Source organism: Xiphophorus couchianus, chromosome 23 (genome assembly GCF_001444195.1).
Source record: "Xiphophorus couchianus chromosome 23, X_couchianus-1.0, whole genome shotgun sequence".
NCBI lineage: Eukaryota > Metazoa > Chordata > Actinopteri > Cyprinodontiformes > Poeciliidae > Xiphophorus > Xiphophorus couchianus.
The window spans coordinates 19,959,535-19,979,948 of NC_040250.1; the positions used below are offsets into that span (position 1 = coordinate 19,959,535).

The 20,414-nt window shown below is 38.0% G+C and overlaps 1 protein-coding gene across 5 annotated transcripts in view; it reads left to right on the plus strand.

Annotated features, from left to right (window-relative positions):
• The window catches only part of gria3b (glutamate receptor, ionotropic, AMPA 3b), a 112,169-nt gene that overhangs the window by 17,103 nt on the left and 74,652 nt on the right, over positions 1-20,414 (plus strand). For 4 of the 5 annotated variants that reach the window (XM_028008730.1, XM_028008728.1, XM_028008727.1 and 1 more), the window contains exon 3: positions 15,071-15,310. In XM_028008730.1, the coding sequence (XP_027864531.1) occupies positions 15,071-15,310 (240 nt within the window). Of the gene's footprint in view, positions 1-9,972; positions 9,992-15,070; positions 15,311-20,414 lie in introns of those variants that run through there. The other variant, XM_028008729.1, reaches the window with a different exon arrangement.

The window sequence follows — 20,414 nt, forward strand, 5'->3', positions numbered from 1 at the left end:
ATGCCACAGAGTTTTAAATTTTTTTTACTATGCCTTAAAAATCTGTGCAACATGGCTTAGCTGCTGATGAAACTTACTACTGAAATATAAGTCAGATATCCAATTGTGTTTTCGGGGCTATCTGACAGCCTGAAGAACTCTTGTTCAACATCATCACTCAAGAACTCTTCAGAGTCTTGTACATTTCTCAAACATCTACTCTACTCTGCCATTATAATATATATTTTTATGATTCTCCATTGACTTTAAATTTTCTTGCTAGCGGTCATATTTTCTCTGTCTGTTTCCATCTCCGAGCTGTAACTGGGACTGATTTTGTGTCTTTTATACATAAATAAGCCTAATTTTGAAATCATTCTCTTGAGGCCAAAGTTTATAAAAAGTTAGGGAACATTTCAGGGCTTCCAGTTTCTAGTGCTTTGTGTCTAAGTAATGCTTTTTAGCCTTGGGACTCCTTGTAGCTGAATTAAATATTTACAAGTTATGAACACTTTTGTTCCATGAGAGGATTTAAGCGGTTGTTTAGCAGCCAGTGTGTTTTTACATCCAAAGTCCATAATGTGCTCTGAAGGCAAGTCATTTTCTACCTTCCTAAAGGTTGTATATTGCAAATGCCTGTTGTGGTGTCACTTAAGGTCATCAGTTATGTTGGTATCCTAACACATCTCAGCAGTCTTTGAGTGCACAGCTGCATTTCTAAATATAAACCCAATAGTTCAGCAAACCTAGTCAGCCTGTGTACGTGTTGACACAAAGCTTTGGGTTAGACAAGCCCATTTATAAGATAAAAACAAGGCGACTGCAAAAATGACAAAACACATAATTTATTTTCAGTAAAAGCTCCATCTTGGAAGCTGATTCACACTTTCAAATTTGGTCCTGTGTGCATCCTGTCATTAGTCGGCTGTGGCTGGAAATAAAAAGCTAATCCAAACAAATTATTTGTAGTAGCTATGTTGCATAGCATCTTAATAGTCCTTTGCAGATTTCTTTCCATCAGTAGCATGATAGAAAATAATTCATTTATAATAAAAACACCCACGTAGTACCGGTGACATAAGTGACATATCAAGTACACACCTGTAATTTGATACAGTTTATTTCTGTTACAAACATTAGCCTTTCTGTTTACAGATATTTAAGGCCCACAATCCTATCATGATGTTATAACATGTTCACTCGACATGTCAAATATTACCAAATTCCCTCACTGCCATTGATTGCCCAACCTTTACTTAGGTTTTATGTGTCTAGATTTTTGTTGCTTGGTGGTACAAAGGCTGAACGTATAAAGCTTTTCTGGTCCCAACCTCGGAGTTACAGGTATTACCTATGCCCAACAAGACATGTGGGAGGAAGCTGAAATAAAACAACTATGTGATTCCAAGAAGGATGTGTTGAAAATAGGAAAGGTTTGTTCTCGTAAGCCAGACTACAAGTTGATTTTAGGAAACCTACTTTTTCATGACACTACTTTATAACTGCCTGTCATTCAGCACATAAAAGCAAATAAAGATATAATACTTTAAATAAATAATGGTCCAGCATTACATTTCTCTTCATGAGATACCATACATGCAAACATGCATGCTTCAAAAACCAGAAGTTGCGATTTAAACCTGCCTAAAACGTCACTTTACAAAAAATTTTAATCTGACTTCTGAATGTAATTTAATCTACGTTTCACTCAGCTCTGTATTCCAAATCCTTGAATAGGCTGAGATGGTGGAGGCATCAAAACTCTTAGTGGCACACTGACTGCATAAAAAGTATAACGTTAAAAAATTATTTAATTTTGAACCTTGGTGGCACACATGACTTGTGCAGTTTTACAGTCTGCAAATTAACATCCAATTTCCACTTTATTTGACAAGGCTTAGTTATGTTATGTTACTTATGTTTAAATCCCCACAAAAGATACACAGACAAACCTGGAAAGATATCATTAGGGTAACACTTATTCTATGTCAGTGAAAATAACTAAACAGATTGGTGAAACCATAAAAGTAACATATTGCGCAACTAAAGAGGGTTTTCTTTAATTTTTCACCATTGACCCATAATTGATGTAAATCACATCTTTGTTTCTAGAGCATCTCTTGTCTATGAGCTGCTGAGTTCAACTTACACCCCATTACTATTATTCCACATACCAATGTTATAATTATAGCTTGAAAAAAAAATTGCTTTGAAAAAACAATGTTTTAGTTTTAAGGTAGCGGATAGTATATATATGTATATATATAAAAAAAACACCTATAATCCTCTTAAGCTACATCTTAGGAATTCAAAGAGTTGGTGATTAGCAGTAAGGTTTATTTCACATTAGTGACCTACAATTCATCATTTTATTCTCTAATCAAACAAAAACCCAACAATATTTTATTCTGTTGGATGTCTGAGTTTGTATAGGTTTTAATGTAGGTTTTCCTTTGACTAATTTATTTTAAGAAAAACAAGCAAGAATAAAATCTACTTTTAAGAGTTTGCCATCAGAGGCGGTGAAATGTGAAGAGGTTATATTTCAGTCACTTTGTCACAGGGCCATGTAAGTCCTCTGTTTTCCATTTCAATCTCTCTCCTCCTTTCTAAAGCATTATCATTCAGGAACAGCGTACCGTCTCAGCGAGGGCACTAATAAGATGGAAAGTGATGTCGGACTCTACATACTTAACCACGCCTGCGCTGAGGCTGAGACAGAAAAAAGGGAAATGTTTAAGTGATGCCTTCAAGGTTAAACATGTGATCCCATCTACCATCCTCTTTGACTTATTCTGCGATTTATCACAAAGCGACAAATGGCGGGGAGACACCGGTCCTGCAAGGTTTCTGTTTTAAAATGCAGCCTTGTCACCAGGATTTAGGCTGAAAATCGCTCAGTGACATGTAGCTTGCTTTTTTTTATGTGAATGTTCTCAGTGGCAGGACTGATACATACTTCTTCCTGATTTGATGTCATTGTGCAGTAGACACATTGCTGTAGATGTGAATTTGAGCCATACTTCATAGCTGCGACACAAAAAGTTGAAAGTTATCCATTAACTGTTGATCTGATTGAGAAGCTTTGACTGAAGCAAAATATACAAATAGCACTAGCGTGTACTAGATCCTGTAATTCACAATTGAAGTCAGTAAATAAGTAATTTAGTGACATTTTACCAGCAGTTACTTTCTTCTTTCTTTCTCCTTAGTCGCATTGCTTCAAATGTTTTTATCTGACAGCTATTCTTCCTGTTGGATGAACTGGATTCAAAACAAGTCGGCTGTGTGCAGGACATTACACAAAAAATATGCCAGCATGAACCTTTACTCAGATCAACAGTCTTATAGTTGAATCAAATATTTCAGTGTCATCTTGTTAAGCTGTTGCTTTCATCTCTTTGATGAGGATGAGATTTGTTTCCTCTTGCATCTTTTTACTCTCAAAGGCAGCCTTAAGGTGAACTGTCTCTTATGATTCAGCACAGCTTATCTGCCCCGCCTGCTGTGATGGCAGAGGCCAGCAACACTTCTGACAGCAACAGTTTGAATGTTTGCTGTTTTAGAGTGACACGCTGAACTTCGCCTCGCCTTTTCTTGTGGACCTTGGCGCTCTGCTTCCTCTGATCATTTCTCTTCCACCTCATAGGTGGTGATTAGCCGGACTCCTTCGACACTCAAAAGTATCTGCCAGTAAGCAGTTGTGCTGCTATCCGTATCCCTCGCCCTCGTCCGCAGAGCTCTGTGCTCTTCCTCACTTCGTGGACCATTCTCTTCACTTCTTCCACATTCATCTAGAAGGAAGAGGACGCTCTACGCCTGCACTGGTGATTGGGAGGATTAGTGGCGTGTGAGGGACTTTGTCACCAGCTTTTCCAGGAAATCCAATTACAGACTATCATAAGTCGTACATGTTTCATACTCTGCTGAATCCCCCTTAAAAATGCACACCGCTAAAACCGGAAAGGTCAGTGTTTAGCCTCCATCCTCAATGTAAACTGTGATGACAGGTGAGCAGAGTGATCAACTTTGAAGGGATGAGACAAGTTCAGTAGCACTCTTTTTTCCCCCCTCTGCATTGCAGCAAATAGTGGACTGCATGAGCCTGCTGAAGAAAAGGTTATTTGCACTCTGTAATAGGATGGGATCTCGGTGTGTGTCATGGCGGAGGTAAACCAAGGGCCTAAGGGGTGAGGTCTGTTATCTCCTCACACAGATAGTCCTAATTGCATGTGTCAAAGAGATGGCATGCAGAGAATAGGGGCATGCAGAATGTATCAGTGGAGTCTTATCAAACTGATTATTCTGCAGATCAACCACATCGCCTTTGGAGTGGTTTTGTGTTTTAAATGTTTGAGGTGTATCCTTATTTAAACATCTTTTTCTCTCTTTTTTTTTACTTGCTGTATATGTCATGCAGTGTTTTTAGCCATTTTATACAAATGCATTACTATAAGACCACAGAGGGGAAAATATCTGTCTGACAGAGATGGACTTGAGTCACCGAGCCCCTTGAGAATTGCTCAGCAGACGCCTCTACCTGACTGTACCGGCAAAATGGCAGATGGAGAGGCAAGGGGGCTGATGGCTGAAGGACTGTGAGGCACAAAGCAGGAAAGAGAATAGGAAATGAAGTCTTGTGGTTGAGATATACAACCACAAGGCTGACCTTTGTATCTCAATTCCAAAGGTCTATTTCACATTCATGGCACATTTTCTTTCTTTGCAACTCAAAGTGGGAAAACTTTTGATGTGTCGGGGCATTAATAATGAAAATGAAAGATTTGACACGCAGACAATAGGCAGACCTAATGCTGAAAATTTTATTATACATCTAAAAGAAAAGTACAAGTGTTTGCCTTTTTCTTTATTCAAGCATGAACCATTTGCTGAACAGATTGCTTATAGGACCACAGTGACTCAAATAAAAGGAGCATTTGTTCCACATAATTTCTTTTGGAAAAGTGATAAAACACCAGATGAGACTTGTTTTTAAGTTCAATTAAATAGGCATCTTGATGTTTCTGGTATGTTTTTTTTTCTTCATTTTTTAGCTAATTTTAAAAGAAAGACAATAATCAAACTTTGGACAGAAGGACCAACAGAATGTTTTTGATTATTTTTATTCTACATTTTTTGTGATACTCACTGCTACATATGCTATTATATTATGTGCTATCATAAACAATTGATGATAAAGTTGAAAATCTGTACTTTTGCCGATTTACATTCCTGAAAACATGAGATTATAATACAATTAATTCTGTCTCTCCTCATGCTGCTTTTGATTCTCATATTACATGTAATGGTTAGAAGAACTTTGTTTTCTTCATTCATGAAAACAACAGGTGAAAAACAGGTTTTAAAAAAATCTTTCTTTAGAGAGAAACACAAGAGCAGAAGCCAATCTCAAAAGCTTTTCTGGCTGTCAGATTACTATTACCTCCAACAAAGAGTAATACAAAGAGGAGATCGTTTGGGGTGTTTACAAATTTATATGATTTTATTTATTTATTTATTTTGATGACAAGCTACTTTTGCTAAAAATGACACAAAATTGCGTAGAAGTTGCCCAAAGTACATTGTAAGCTTGTTTCAACTTTGACAGTAACTAATCCTTCATGTTTTCTGGGCAAAGAAACCACAGCGTGAAAGCATTACCAGGCCAGTCTCTATTGTCCAATATACAGTCACCAGGTAAGCACTGGCATGTATGCAAAAAATAAAAAAATGCAGACACAGATGTGAATACACCAGTGACTTGCTTGTGCTTGTTTTCCAACCCAAACAGCAGATGAGGCACTGAGCGCTGGGAATTCACAACCTGGCAGCTTGAACACGGGGCAGATGTCAAATCCAGAGTTTCTTGTAGAGAGTCGGAGCTTCTGTGAAAAGCAAAGTGAATTTTAGATGTGATCACCTGCAAAACATCTGCTGGCTTTGATTTTATGTTTATTCCCAAAAGCCCAAAGAACAGCGATTTCTAATAATTAATTGTCAGTATTTAGGCAAAACAAACAATATCAGAAAGTGACCTAAACAAAACACTTTGGGATTTTAGATAAAATGTTTGAGTCCAGCCTCCTACCTGATAACTCTACCTGGGGAAAGGTTAACCCAGAGATGCATATCAGACTGTGTATTGTGTGTTTATATGCATGCTGTAGATTTGGCTCTACTTAGAGTAGTTTGAGTAACTAGAAAAAAATGGTAAAAATATAGAAATAAAAAATAAAATATACAAATACTGCCGAGCATAATAAATAAAGTCATTATTATTACTATGCATTTAAAAGGGGTTCCTAGGGATTTTGAAAGACAAACAGGGCCACAGCATCACAGGTCCTCCACCTTACTTAAGAGTATTAAAATACATAGCATTATAAACATGTTTTCTTACAGAACTGCCCCACAGCATGTTGCTGCCACCACCATGTGTAAAGTTATTATAGTGTGTGACTTTATTTAATCGGCTCAGCAGTGTTCATCTATACTGTGCTACTTTCTGGACATATTTGACTTTGCAAGTAAAAGAGATGGATTATGCAATCAAAAATAGAACTCAGCTTTGCCAGACCTTTTGAGTTATAATATTGTGTGACATATATTGTGTGACATTTATCCAAAGGCATAATTCATTGGACCTTAACTCAATCAATGCTAAATATAAGGGTCATCATAATCACAAATTGTTATGTCTCTGAAAGGTACAAGATAATAAAAACTAAGCTATTCTTTATTCTCAACCTTCTCACATTTATCCTGGCCTTCGCACTGGTGTGATTTTTATAGATCAGATAATTCAAAGTTGATTCAGCAGGACTAGGAACAGCTTGCCGTTATCATCTCACGGCATCACGGCTGTTGAGTACTTCTTGAATCTGGGTCTGCCATTTGAGTTAACAGTTTGAAGCACTTCATGTCTCTGTATGACAAGAGCTGATGCAATCCCCTTGGGCACTTACAAGAGATCTCCTTGTGACAGCGTTCCTTCTTCAGTTCCGAGCAGGAATGGCGGGCCCTGTTGTAGGCGAGTTAGATGGGAGCAGCGGGGAGAGTGGGAGAAACCGGCAGTGAGGAAGACCAGAGGGAGAAAGAGACTGAGACATTGGCAGAAAATGGAGGAAACGTGAGAAAGGAAGAAGCTGAGCCAAAGCGGGAAAGTGAGAACATGGATTTTGTGACACAGGCGAGAAACACAGTTAATGCCATCCAATCATCATTGACATTAACCATTCCTGGCTCCAATAATAAAGCCTCTTTTGTGCCAGAGAGAGCATTGAAGCCCAATTACCACGAGTCTGTGAAAAGTTGTATATACATTTTTGAAATTATTATCATTATTTAATTCGTAATCTGTTTTATAAATAAGCCCAGAGTGCCTGGAAGATGTCACATTTCCCTCTGAATTAGCACACCAGGTCAGCCATCTTAAGTGATGCATTGGAAATGTAACATCCCCGTACGCTACAGAGTGTCCTGATTATAGAAGGGAATGAGGGCGGCACACTGTGTGTTTGACCAGTGAACTGGAGATGGGATGCATGGTTTCCTGCTGCAGGAGGAGGGGGGAGGAGAGCCACACTTAGCTGCAGAGAAAGAAGGGAAAAAATAGGATTAAGGAGAACAGAAAAGAGAAAGAGCAGATGAGAGGGATGTTGTTTACCACTCAGTCAAATACAAACCCCTGTAATGACTTTGTCTGCATGCACATGGTTGTCCGACCTAAATAAAATTAGCCTTATTGAAATTCCAGGTGATGCTCCCGGAATCATATTAGTTGATACATAACTTCTTCAGAGTTGGAGAGCAGCTCAGCTGCCTTTATTTCCATCCGGAGCGTAACATTTATTTCATTTCTATTTAATTGCTAAGAGATGAAACTGAGGCCAGGGCATTTCTGCACAGCGCCTCTGCTCCACCACACCGCGCAATTTTGTTTTCCCTGCCTAAGTCCAGCACGAATCTGCGCTCCACTGATGGAGCCGAGCGATATTATGGGGGAAACAATCTGAGAGAGGGAGAAAAGTGAGAGGCACTCAGGTGGAGAGAAAGACTGCCATGCCTGAAGAGGATGTGTGCTTTGGGGGATGACCAGATGGCCAAAAGACAGGAGAGAAAAAATAAGAGGTCAAATTGGGAGGCGAGGGTAAAGAAGATGAGACAAGAAGGAGATGCTGAAGTGATGGAAGAGAGGAGGGTCAGTACAGCATAGGAGGACAACTCTGTTACAAAGTGATAAACAGTGTACATTTCAGAATATCAAGGGACCTATAATAATTCTGATCCATGGCTTTATTTGCTTAAAATATGATATTACATGAAGGCGGCTTTATTTGTTTTTACTCAGTGGTTTTGTTTTTGTATTAATGAAAGAAGTTTCTGTTCTAGTTCAGTCTTACTTCCTATTTTATTGTGTACAGTCATATTAATAGGAAATAAGTGATGTGGCAACTGAATGTAACAACAAAAAGGTATAAAGTTTTCATTTAATAAAAAGCAAGCCTTGTTCTTTTTTTTGTTACAAGTATTCACTGTTTTAATAGCCAGCACTTTATCTTTTTCCACTAGCACCGAGTAAAAGCAAATTGGTCATCATTATTTCCGTGCGCCAGTTTTTTTTAAATTAAGCCCACCAGCTTAAGGAAGATTAATCGCTGATTAGATCACATTTTTCAGTATTTAATCGAGATCAGTATCGCTGTTGCTGGTGAAAGTAATACTACAAAATTACACAGTAAAATTACCTGCTCATATATTCATTGAGATTATCTGTGTGCTACTTCTCGCACCATAATGAATAGTGTTTTGTATGAGTTTTAATTAAAATGCCGTAGCTACTTGCGTCTACAAAAATGGCTAGCTTTGCTTTTTACTTAAAAATGAGTGAGCAATATCTGCAACATGTCGAAGCACAAAACCGTTTAGTGATTATCAAAAAATTATTTTAAGATTAAATTAACATTACATTTTCAAGAATCTCAAGGGTAGCACTAATTTCTGCAGCACTTTGATATCTGATTTTCTGAACAAAAAATGTATAAAAATTTAAATTGCCTTGCAAGAGTATTCATAACCATTAAACATTCCACCTATTTTTCAAGTAATAACTACAAAACTTACTGCATTGCCTTGGAATATTTCTGTACTAAACCAACATAAATACACTGTAATTGTATTACAACAAAATTGGAAAGTAGAAGACAAAGGATACACAGCTTTTAAAATGTTTTGTAGATAAAACAATGTGAAAAGTGTGGCAACTTCTCCACAACTTTTCTGTTTGACCAATTTGCTTTGGTCCTTGGTCTTTATGATGCTTGTTTTTTGGGGTTTTTTTTTTGCTAATGTTCTCTAATAAACCTTTGAGGCTTTTTCAGAACAACTACATCACTAAGACTAAATTACAGATGCCCTCCATTTGTGATCTCTGAAGATGGTTGGTTGTACTGAATTGAATTTATTGGCATCAGAGTAGATGGTGCTCAATACAAATGTACACCACATTTTGTGGATTTTTATCGTTATCATTTTTGTCCCACTTCACAATTATGAATGAATTTGTGAAGGTCTATGAAATCTCAATACAGTTTGCAGATGTAATCGGATAAAACTGAAAAAAAGTTTAAGGTAGCAATACTTCTTCATTATGTACAACAATCTGGCAAAGGTGTAGGTTATAGTAATTACATTAGAAATGCGAGGCTATTAAAATATTCTGTGACTTTTTACTTGGAAAAATACTAATCAGACATTGCGCATGTCTGGAGATAGATTTTGCAATAATATAAACAGAAAACGGTACAGAAATGTTAGAATACAACATGTTTCACAATAAAACATATTTGAACCACTTTAGGGTTGTTTGACATTTAGAATCTCTAATTTTCTAGCTGTACCTGAATGTGTCATGCACAGCTGTTAGGAAACCCCCCACCAGACCCTGCAGGTAGCATTATGACGTCACGTCCGCTAACTTGTTTCTGGTAGCCTCGCAGTGATATTGTTTCAGGTGAGTAATTCAGTTAAATGCAGAGTGAGGTACTGTCTTTTTAAAGAAGCATAACTTTTTGCCCCCGTCTCTTTTCTCCACTGAGGCTGCATGAGAAACCTAATGTTTGGTATGTTTGTGTCGTTTTTAAGTTGCGCTGCAGAGTGCACAGTGCACATCCGGTCCATAACTAACCAACAGGATTGAGAGAGAGAGACGAGCCATAGAAAGTCACTGTAACAACTCTAAATTCAGTTTCTCTAAATAAACAGCAACCTTCCTCTTTTTGTTGCTTTAGCAACTAACTAGAGTAGAAAGGACATAACCTCCACTACAAAAGTCCATAATCCCATAAAGCATTACGCAGCGTAGATCATGACCTGCACACCTTCTGTCAGGACTGAGATAAATTAACATTACATTAACTCAGCCTGTTGGGTAATAATTCAGGCCTGGAGGAATTACAGTGCTAAAGATACAAGACCATCAGGTTAACACCCACATAAAACAAACAATTTACTGTCAGTTCCTTGTGAGATAAAAATAAACTAGTGGTGCCTATCACAGACAAATCTGGAATAATTCCCTTTTTATAGGTAACCCGAGCCATCAACCTGATTAAAAATCCAACACCTTCCAGCTTCTTGTGTGGTCTAATTTCTGGACATCACCAGAAACCAGCTTGCATCTCCTAAAAGCTGCAAATAGGTCCTGTTAGCAAATTGGTCACAGAAGAAAGCTGTAAATCAGACTAACAAAACTTAGTACTGCTGATTGTTTCCATGAGTTGGATACTTAAAAGACAAGAATGGATTAACGTCACTACAAATGAGAAAAGATTGATGGTTTTCTGCAGACATGTGGTATTTACTCTGGGGTGTCAACATGAACCCCACCCACAGGCTGCAGTGTAGAAACATCAAAGGTAACAATAACGAAACATGAAGTAGAGAATTATAGTTTTACTTTATGCATTTTAAAACATGACAAAGGCAGATCTTTAATGATCAGCTGCTAACACATGTTGCAATCTAGACAGTCATTGCATACTATGATAATAGTACATTTGGAATATGTTGCAATTGTTACTTTAGTTCTTACAAATAGACTTCACAAATCTCAAATCATGTTCAAGTTATTTTCAGTGTAAGCCTATTTAGTTAATGACTGAAATGGTAAAATGTTTAATATTTTGAGCAAGGTGTGGTGAAATGCATGCTAGACTCCATAGAAACATCAAAATAGTCTATTATCTCCATTGGGGCAAATCATTAGCTTCAAATCAGGCACTAACTTCAACATTATCAGGCACCTGCATTGCAAAACAATATCATTATTACTTTTTAGCAGTGCTTGCACTGTGCATTAAATAGGGAGCGCCCATTCCTATCGACTGGACATACGATTAAGCAGTTGAAAACTAGCTCCGGGGCCAATGATAGATGGATAACTTTTCTTGCGTCATGGCTGTCTGCCAAGCCGTGCTTCTCTGGGCAGAAAGCCATTGCCCATATCAAGTCGCCTCAGCTGGATGAAGGTTGCTTTTTTATTTTTATTTCCATCCATGCACCTGTTTGTTAGTTAGCACAAACAGCAAAGCCCTGAAGATGGCTGTTTATGTTTGTTTTTAACTGGAACTTGCCCAGTAGTGATTGAGAGAGAAAAAAAACAAGAGCCTTCTGCACCAAGCTTAAAGTGCTCTACTAAAAATCAATATCACTGCTCCCGTTAATTGTATGTAGTTGTAGAATAACTCTAGAAGGGTCTATAGCGCAACGTATACACATTGCTACAACAACAAGCCCCCTGGTGCTGTGTAAGCAGGCACAATTGATGTTCATTAAGGCTGACTCTAAAGGTGGAGGTGCAGCAGCAGATTCTGAAGACATGATTGTTTACTACCTTCAGCAATAGTTAGGTATGGGTTGCGTAAAAAGAGGAGAGGGTGCAAGCATGTCTTTTGGAAAGAAAATGACCGGAGTAAGCCTGCAAAACAAAAGCAGAATGCATCTGTGCAAATGTCACCTCCTTGAGACAATCTTTATTGAACTCAGATTATTCAAGATGGCATTGTTCTTGGAATCACAGCAGCCCCCTAAACATTTCCACTAGAATAAGTTCAGCTCAGAGAACTACCAAAGGGTTTCAACAGGGGATGATTTGGTAGCGACGTCTGGGCTTGCTCAAAGGTTAACCCTAAAGGCACAGGACAGCTCAGCTGAGATAAAGGAGCTGCTGGATCTAGACCCGTAGGATAGGTCTTATGTCAGTGCTCGCCCAAATTAAGAGGAAGTGCAGAGGAAGCCGGGTTTCGACAAGGGCTGCAACTCTCACTGGCTCGCATTCACTTTGGGAGATTGTCCCTCTCACCCTGCAGCCCTTACCCACAATGCTGCAGTCCAGTTGTTGATTCACTTATCAAGAGGCTTTGTTGTGTGTATGTGTGAGAAAGAGAGAGAAAAACAGAGATCAGGAATACTTTGGAAGAGGTCCTTGTCTGAGCGTAGATGGTAAGGGAACAGAATAATAGCAGATGAGGCAAATCACACCAGTGATGAGATCTCTCATTCACACAGTAACTCTGCTTAAGAGCCAAATATCTGAGCACCATCATGTTGTTCTTTGAACATCAGAGGGGGGTTTCACATTCAATCACAAAGGCTCAAAACCCCCACGGGGAGAGAATAAAGAAGTATCGTCAGCCTGATTAGAGGGCATAAAATAAGAACTGTCACCTCTGTGACTGTTTGTTGCTAACACCCCCTATTTAAGACAGGAGTCGAAGCGATATCTCACTGTGTAACCTAACTGAATATCCATCAGGGAATCAGAAACAAACATTTGAAACAGCCATCAAATAGGATTGGATAAAGCCATCGCCCACCCTTGTCAACTGAACTGCTGAACTGTAATATTCAAAGTGTTTAAGAATGATGAGAATGCTTGATTACCCAGCAGGAAAACTGGAGAGTCAATCAGAATATGTTTATGATAGAGCAGGCAACCAAAACACACCTGTAGCTTTTAATATTAGTTTACACCTTAATGGCTTCTGACTTAATGGAAGCTGTTCAAGCCTAGCAATTTATGCTGTCTCACTAGAGTGCAAGATGAATACACAAACCATTTGTTGTGGTCTCTGAAGAAATGCCACAAGCTCTTTCTGACGAAGAAAATTATCATTTTACTGAACTGTACAATTCCGGGATTGTTGGGGTGTAGTTTTTTCCAGACAACGCCAAAACTAATAAAATATTTGTTTTCTCACTCTGAAAGTAAATGCCAAATTAAGTATCGTTTTTTAAAAACTTTCTAAGGATTTTATTTTTCAAACTCTCTTGGCCTGTCTAAAAAAAAAAAGATCTATTTTGCATTTGATGACACTTGTTACCTTAAACACTTGCCACAACCTGCCACAACTATTATTTACAAGACTGCTGAAAGTGAAAGTTCACTCGTTGTGTTTTTCTACTGGAGGTGAAAAGGGTTGACGTTCGCAGCTCTTTTGGAGGGAGCCAACTGAAGCGGGGACAGGAAGCAGCAGCGCTCACAGCTGCTATGAATACCGCAGTGACTTGTTCACTTTGGATGAGGGAGCAGAGAGATAACTGCTGGGAGCTTCGAGCTGGAGCTGGAAGCTTTCACTGAATGTTGTGACGTTTCTATCCGCTGCCTGCCACTTTCCCAGCATACAAGCTGCAGCCTTTATCAACAGATTCTGTGGGAAAGCGGGCTATCTTTTTGGATGCAGTGCACTGATTTGGATGTCATCAGATGACTAAGATTTACCATTACCTAAAGTGATATTTACTTTTTGACCTCAGTTTTCTATACATCAGGGCTTGAAATTGCATTGCATATTTAAACATTTCAGAAATATATATTTTTATAAAATTACCTAAAGTTTTTTATCTTTTTATGCTTACAGAATTCACTTACAAAACTATAGTGACGATTTAGTATTGTCATTTCCAGGCTGATTTATGTGATGTTTTATTCATCAGTCGTTGTGAGTTTTTAGTCTTTTCAGCCAAGATTTTTCAAGTCCTTGCGGTTGAATGATGAATGCCTTCTTTAGAAAATGTCATAAAATAAAAATGAAAATAAAATCAGATATTAGTCATCATATTGACATCATCTGTAGCACTGATTCTTGTTTAATTACAAAAAGGTTTGTCGGCGCTCTCTAGGGATTATAATGCTCTGCAAAAAAGTATTCTTAACTCTCTCTGTTTCACATTTTTCCATAGCCACGTTTCATTTTATAGTACAGGGATTTCATGTGATAATTCCCTGTTTTTAGTTCTATCCATTTTCTCATTTACTCTGGCCAGCAAAAAAAAAAAAAAGCATCGTACATTATGACAAAGCCATATCTGTTTTTGAATAGGGATGGAGTGTTTATCACTATGTACGGCATTCGTTTTTTGCTACATATACTACTTTGAATTACGGCCAAAACAGTAAAACTTAGGTTAGCTATTAAGCCATCATGTTCCCACTTTTAGAAAACGAACGAAGCAGTGTTTTCTCACATAAGCCTGCATTAAATGTCATTCTCTGAGGCTTTCACAAAACAGTTCTACTGAGAATGAACTACAGGCGATCTCTACTTAGTTCACAAAGTAAAGGGGATTACAAATGTTCAACACATTCCTTTTTTTAATCAAAAATGTTAAAAGGAATTTTCCTTCCGCTTTGCAATTATGTACTACTTTGTATTGGTTTGTCACATAAATTTCCAATATAACATGTTGAAATTTGTGGTTGTGATGTGAGGCATGACTAAAAAAATCAAGAGGCATAAATACTTTTTCAAGGCACTGTAGATTGTTACATGCATCTTGAAAGCCATTAAATATAAAATGAGGAAAATGTCACAGCTTAATGTTGTGAGCATCTGCATTTGTGTGTTTATTTATTTACATTATTTTCACTAGTTATCAAGCACACAGAGCATTTACATACAGATGATCCCTTTTTCAGTCTGTTGTGTGTTTGCCACATAAAGAACGATTACACCCTCAAGTGATGAAGCTCAAGCTAACAAAAGTGAAAACATGCTGACGCATGTCCTCTTGCACTTTTCTGTCCCTGCAGTTTGCTCCCAGTTCTCCCGTGGGGTGTACGCCATCTTCGGATTCTACGACAAGAAGTCCATGAACACCTTGACCTCCTTCTGCGGCGCTCTGCACACCTCCTTTGTCACGCCCAGTTACCCCACCGATAACGAGGTGCAGTTTGTCATCCAGATGCGGCCGACCCTGAGAGGTGCTGTGCTCAGCCTGCTCTCCTACTACAAGTGGCAGAAGTTTGTTTACCTCTATGACACCGATCGAGGTAAGTTGAAGAGTCTTGAGCCGGGCGCATATGGACTGGATTACAGCCGAGAACTGTGTTCTAGTGACTCCATAAAGCTAACGCGTAGCAGGATAATGGAAGTTTAAATTTGCTCTGTAATACCCCATGGGAGCCTCATGAAGAGTTGCACTGTTATAACTCTAATAGAATATTTTGGTATTATGAAAATATGAAATGCATTCACTTGCAAAGCATCACCCTTGTAATACTCTACCTCTCTAAAAGCAATAGCACTTTTATGAGCTGTAGCATTTGGATCCATCCAACAGTTGACTGGTTGATGCCAGTTAATCTCCTCTTTAATCATGTTGTTGTTATTGGCTCGTCTTTCAACTGAAATGAGGTATGTCACAGCTGCTACTAAAGTGTTTCCAACCGCAATCAGACTCTGCGGCGGCCTGCGGGAGCAGTTCATTGTGTTGCTTCAATGGGGGCTCTGTGTAGTCCCCAGATTGCCTTGCATTGTGGATGCTGTGTACATGACAACCTGTCAACACAGGAAAGTTTTAATTTCTTGGATTTCTAATGTCAGGCGGGAAAATGAGCTCATTATCTCTCAACAGAAAAATGATCCTCTCCTCCTACCGTAACTTCAATTTGTTCAAACATCACCTTGCTAGGGGGAGAGGGAGATTTCCAGCAGATGACAGACAAAGTCAAAATATCTGTTCCTCTTTGTAAGCGTGCCAGAAACAGTGTTTTCCTGGGAATGTGCATTGTGAATTGTGGTTGCTATATTTAGTAGTTATAGAAAAGCCCTGACCAGCAGATCCAGTGCTGTGAAAAAGTATTTATCCTTTATAGAGTTATTCTTTTAGCTTTTTGTCACATGCTTAAGACCATGAAGAAATTTTATCAACAGTTTAAAATAACCTGATGAAAGCTGAATTTCATCAGCAACAGCAAACCACCAGATGCAACCATCAGAAACAAAGTAGCTCAAGGCCATCCAACTACCAAGCTTAATCATTGATGTGGTATTAATTTGATAGTTTTGTTTTGCACTTTTTGGACTGACAAAAAGTCAAACTGACTTTTTGTAAGGTGTCCAAAGAATATTTTCTCACAGATTTCAGGGATAGTCCAGATATTTTTCAGAATTATCAGGCATGAATTTATGTTCTTTTTGGTTAGCAGCCCTGGAAGTCTCCCATGGGTTCCAATTATGCCCAAACTCTTTCTCATTGCTGAATTGTGAAAACTGAACTTAACTGAAGCAAGTGAGGTCTGTTGTGCTTTAGATGTTCTGGGTTCCTAAATGACACTTAAAAAGTCATCAATCAGCTTTTGGAGTAGTTTTGATCAGCCAACCACTTCTTTGAAGTTTCACCTCCGTTGTTTATGGATAATAACTCTTAGTATCGTTTGCTAGTTTTCCTAAACCTTAGAAATAACTTTGTAATCCTTTCCAGGATGATATCACAGTAACTTTTTTTCTCTCTTTAAATCTAAACACAAGCAGATAATATTTTAAGACCACTAAACCTTATTTATGTTGTCATAGATGTTATTTTTGAAAATTTTGTTGATTCTACAGATCTGGTAGTTTTAGTGAAATTCAACTTAGCTTTCCAAAAAAAAAAAAACAATTAAAATAAACATTTTTAGCCACAGTAAACAAGTTAACAAGAAGGTGATTACTTCTTCACATGGTGTTAGGTTCGTTAGGATGATTGCATTTTTTATATATAAAACTGTCATTTTAATAATTGCTTTTTTGTATTGCCTTGGGTTATCCTTGCCTCATAACATAACATTTAGGTTTAATAAAAGGCAAAAATGGAAAACACAGTGGCAAATGTTTAAATTTCATACAACTGTATAATCCCAGCCACATTTCTCTTCTGCATTCTGCCTTCTTACTTGGATCTTTTGAGGTCCAGTCTCACATTCCCACTTTTATCTAAATTCAGGTTTGAGGCAGAATATGAAGTGGGTTTTCATGCAGTCCTCTTTCCCTGGGTCTCCAGGCCTGAACGGTCCACAGCTAAGGGCCTTAATCCTCTGCACAGCCTGTAGATAATATGTGGTTAATTAGGGTCACTCTGACTAGGACACTCATTGGTTCTCCCCTGCGGATGCAAGCAACCCACATGTCCTTCAGAACAACCAATACTGCTCAGTCCCTGTGCTTCTGTTTTTTTATTTTTTTTATTTTTTATTATTATTTTATTTTACTTTCTGTAGTATCTGAAACTTTCTGGGATAGAGTTGGAGTGGTATGAGAGGAAAATGGCCTGAAAGTCAACATTGCAGGAAGTATTGGAAAGATTGAGAGCTAGTGATGACAAATGGGCATGGTCTTTTAAAAAACAAAATGGCAAAAGGGGGCAACAGAGAGAGGTTAAACAAGAAAGAAACAAACAGGAAGCAAACACCAATTCAGTCCGACAATTAAAGCAACAGCAGGCGCCTGTGATTTACAGCCTGTTACCTGTGTACAGACAATTCCCAGCGTAGAGCACATCCGCGTGCTGAGGCGCATGCCAAGCCACTTTTACCTCTCTGCTTACAGCCAGCGGTGTAAAACGATCCCTTATTAGTGGGAGGACATTGGCCCCAGGAGGGGATTAAAGTCGTTTATTGATGCACTTCATCCAGCACTTTGGGGGGCTTTGACACTTGGCTCATCAAGCAGACAGATGTGTCAGAGAGCCTCTACCTTTGCTTATCAGGTAGTGCAGCTCCCCTGGCATCGTGGACACTGACTGCTGGCCAAAGCAAGAAGAGTGACAGGGGGAAAACTGCTTTCAAGGGTGCATGTTTTCCTATTAGACTCACTCTGAAGGAAGGGGGAAACTGGCAGACAATTCAATACATTGTAGTAAAGTCTTTCAAATGATTTTATCTATTATTCTGATCAGATTTTTCATGCTGACATTATCTACGCACTCAAAGCGATGAGATGTGCACTTTGATCCACAAAGACAAATTCTAGTTTTTTCAGTCAAATGTTGGCTTGATTTGATCAACTAAAGCAAAACAAAACAAAAGTCTTAGATAAAGGGCAAGATAAAAAACCCTGTCTATTATTCTACTTTTCTGTGTCCATGTTTTAAACTTAAATGGTTTTAAGAGTTAAATTATATAAAGCAAATTGGTTCTCAAGGTCGCAGTTGCATGATGAAAATCGCATCATTTTGTACTCAGTCTCATATTGTCTGTCCCATCTTGTCACAACCCTTCTTGCGAAGTTTTCGCTCTTTGCATGCACAACTATTGTGTGAATGATCTGAATTTTGTGGCCGTGTTTGTTGATGCGCCAAACAGCCTTGACAAACTTCCAGAAAACTGTAAAACAGCTGAAACACTGACTTCTTTTAAATCTCAACTAAAAACCCACCTGTTTAGAATTGTATTTGAAATGTAATCAATTACAAATTTATGGATGGAACTTGACTTAATGCTTTGTTTTGATTATTGATTCTATATTGCATTGTGATTCTGTGTTTGTAATGATGTAAAGCACTTTGAAATGCCTTGCTGCTGAAATGTGCTATACAAATAAAATGTGATTGATTGATTGATTGATTGACTACTCAATTGCCAGAAGCTTTTTCAGCATGAGAGCAAGATGGCAATTTTCTGAGGCGGTGAGGAAGTATGTACCGTTGGTCCAAAACACTGAACTCCACCCGCTTAGTTCTGGTCCTGTGCAGCAGGAGAACGTCCCACTGATGCCGTCTGTTCTTTTTTTTTTTTTCTTTTCAAAAACATGGGGAAAAAAATTAGACACTGCAGCTTGTCAATGACTATTTCCTCTTCTTGTGAACTTGTAATAGTTGTTGCTTTCTGCTATGATTGCTGTGTTTAATATTTAGCTGTAGATCACACATATGGCAAAACACCATGATGTAAACTGTAGTGGGAGAGGTTTCACAGGAACTCAGCTAGGTGTGTCTTGTGGACCTTTAAGGGTGTGAGCAAGAACCAACGTCCTGTACGTGACCGCTTGTTGAATGTTGTTGACTGATTTCGACCCGACCATATTCATGTGTTAGAATGGTCCAGTCAAAGTATGGACCCTAATCTGAGTTAGGATCATAATCTGCTTAAAGTTGTCTACACTGGTTGGTCCTAACAACATATATTTAAAATGTTGTCATTGCAATATCAGTGTTTGCAATATTTATATCACCAATGACTGTTGGCTGATTTAGCCCAAATCTTACAAACTTGCATATTTCATGCTAATGTAAGACTTAGCCAGTTGGGCATCGTTTCACTGCTGCATATGTTCACATTGGACATAAATGATCATCCCCCAAATGGAAAAGATCTCAAGCATAGATGAGAAAGAGAAATAAGAAAACGGGCACATACCACAACAGCTTTAGTCACTGTCAGAGTTAAAGATATCATCACCTTTGCAAGCTTTTATAATATTGTGCTTCTCTAACTCTGGCTATCTCTATTAATTACTTTGAAAAACAACTTATTGTGATTTACTTGTGGGCTAATTAGCCTTGTATTTTAATAGTAAATTGCCTATAACATTTTTTAAATACGTTTCTCCAATGCATAGTGAAATACTCATTGCATATCTTTAAGTTTCTCTCTGTGGTTCTAGTTTTATATAAGTAATGCTTGAGCTTCAGAGAAAAGCCTATGTTCCAAATTATTCAGGTTATTTCACTCGGTAGCTAGCTTACTCTAGGTTTTTATTTCACTGACAACAATACTAGTTATTGTAGCTTGTCAACATGCCATTTCACAAGGTTTTTTTTTTCTGTACACTTTGTTACATTATAAAACCCAACCTCAATTCATTTGATTTATATTTCATGTGATAAACAAACACAACAAAGTGCATATCTGTGAAGTAAAAAGAAAATGATAAATGTCCTATAAATATAATTTTTTGTACAAATGCAAAAATGATTTCCACTTAATGTTAGTGGCTACTTAAAAGTTTCTTTCTTACCTGTTTAGGTGACATTTTCTTCAGGTAAAACATACAATCACCACATTTTAGATGCCATCTTGATTCAAACTACACCTGATAATAATTTAACAACAAAATGAAGGTTTTATGTTAGAACGTTGCCCTGCTGAAAATGTGAGACTGCATGACTTTATTTTA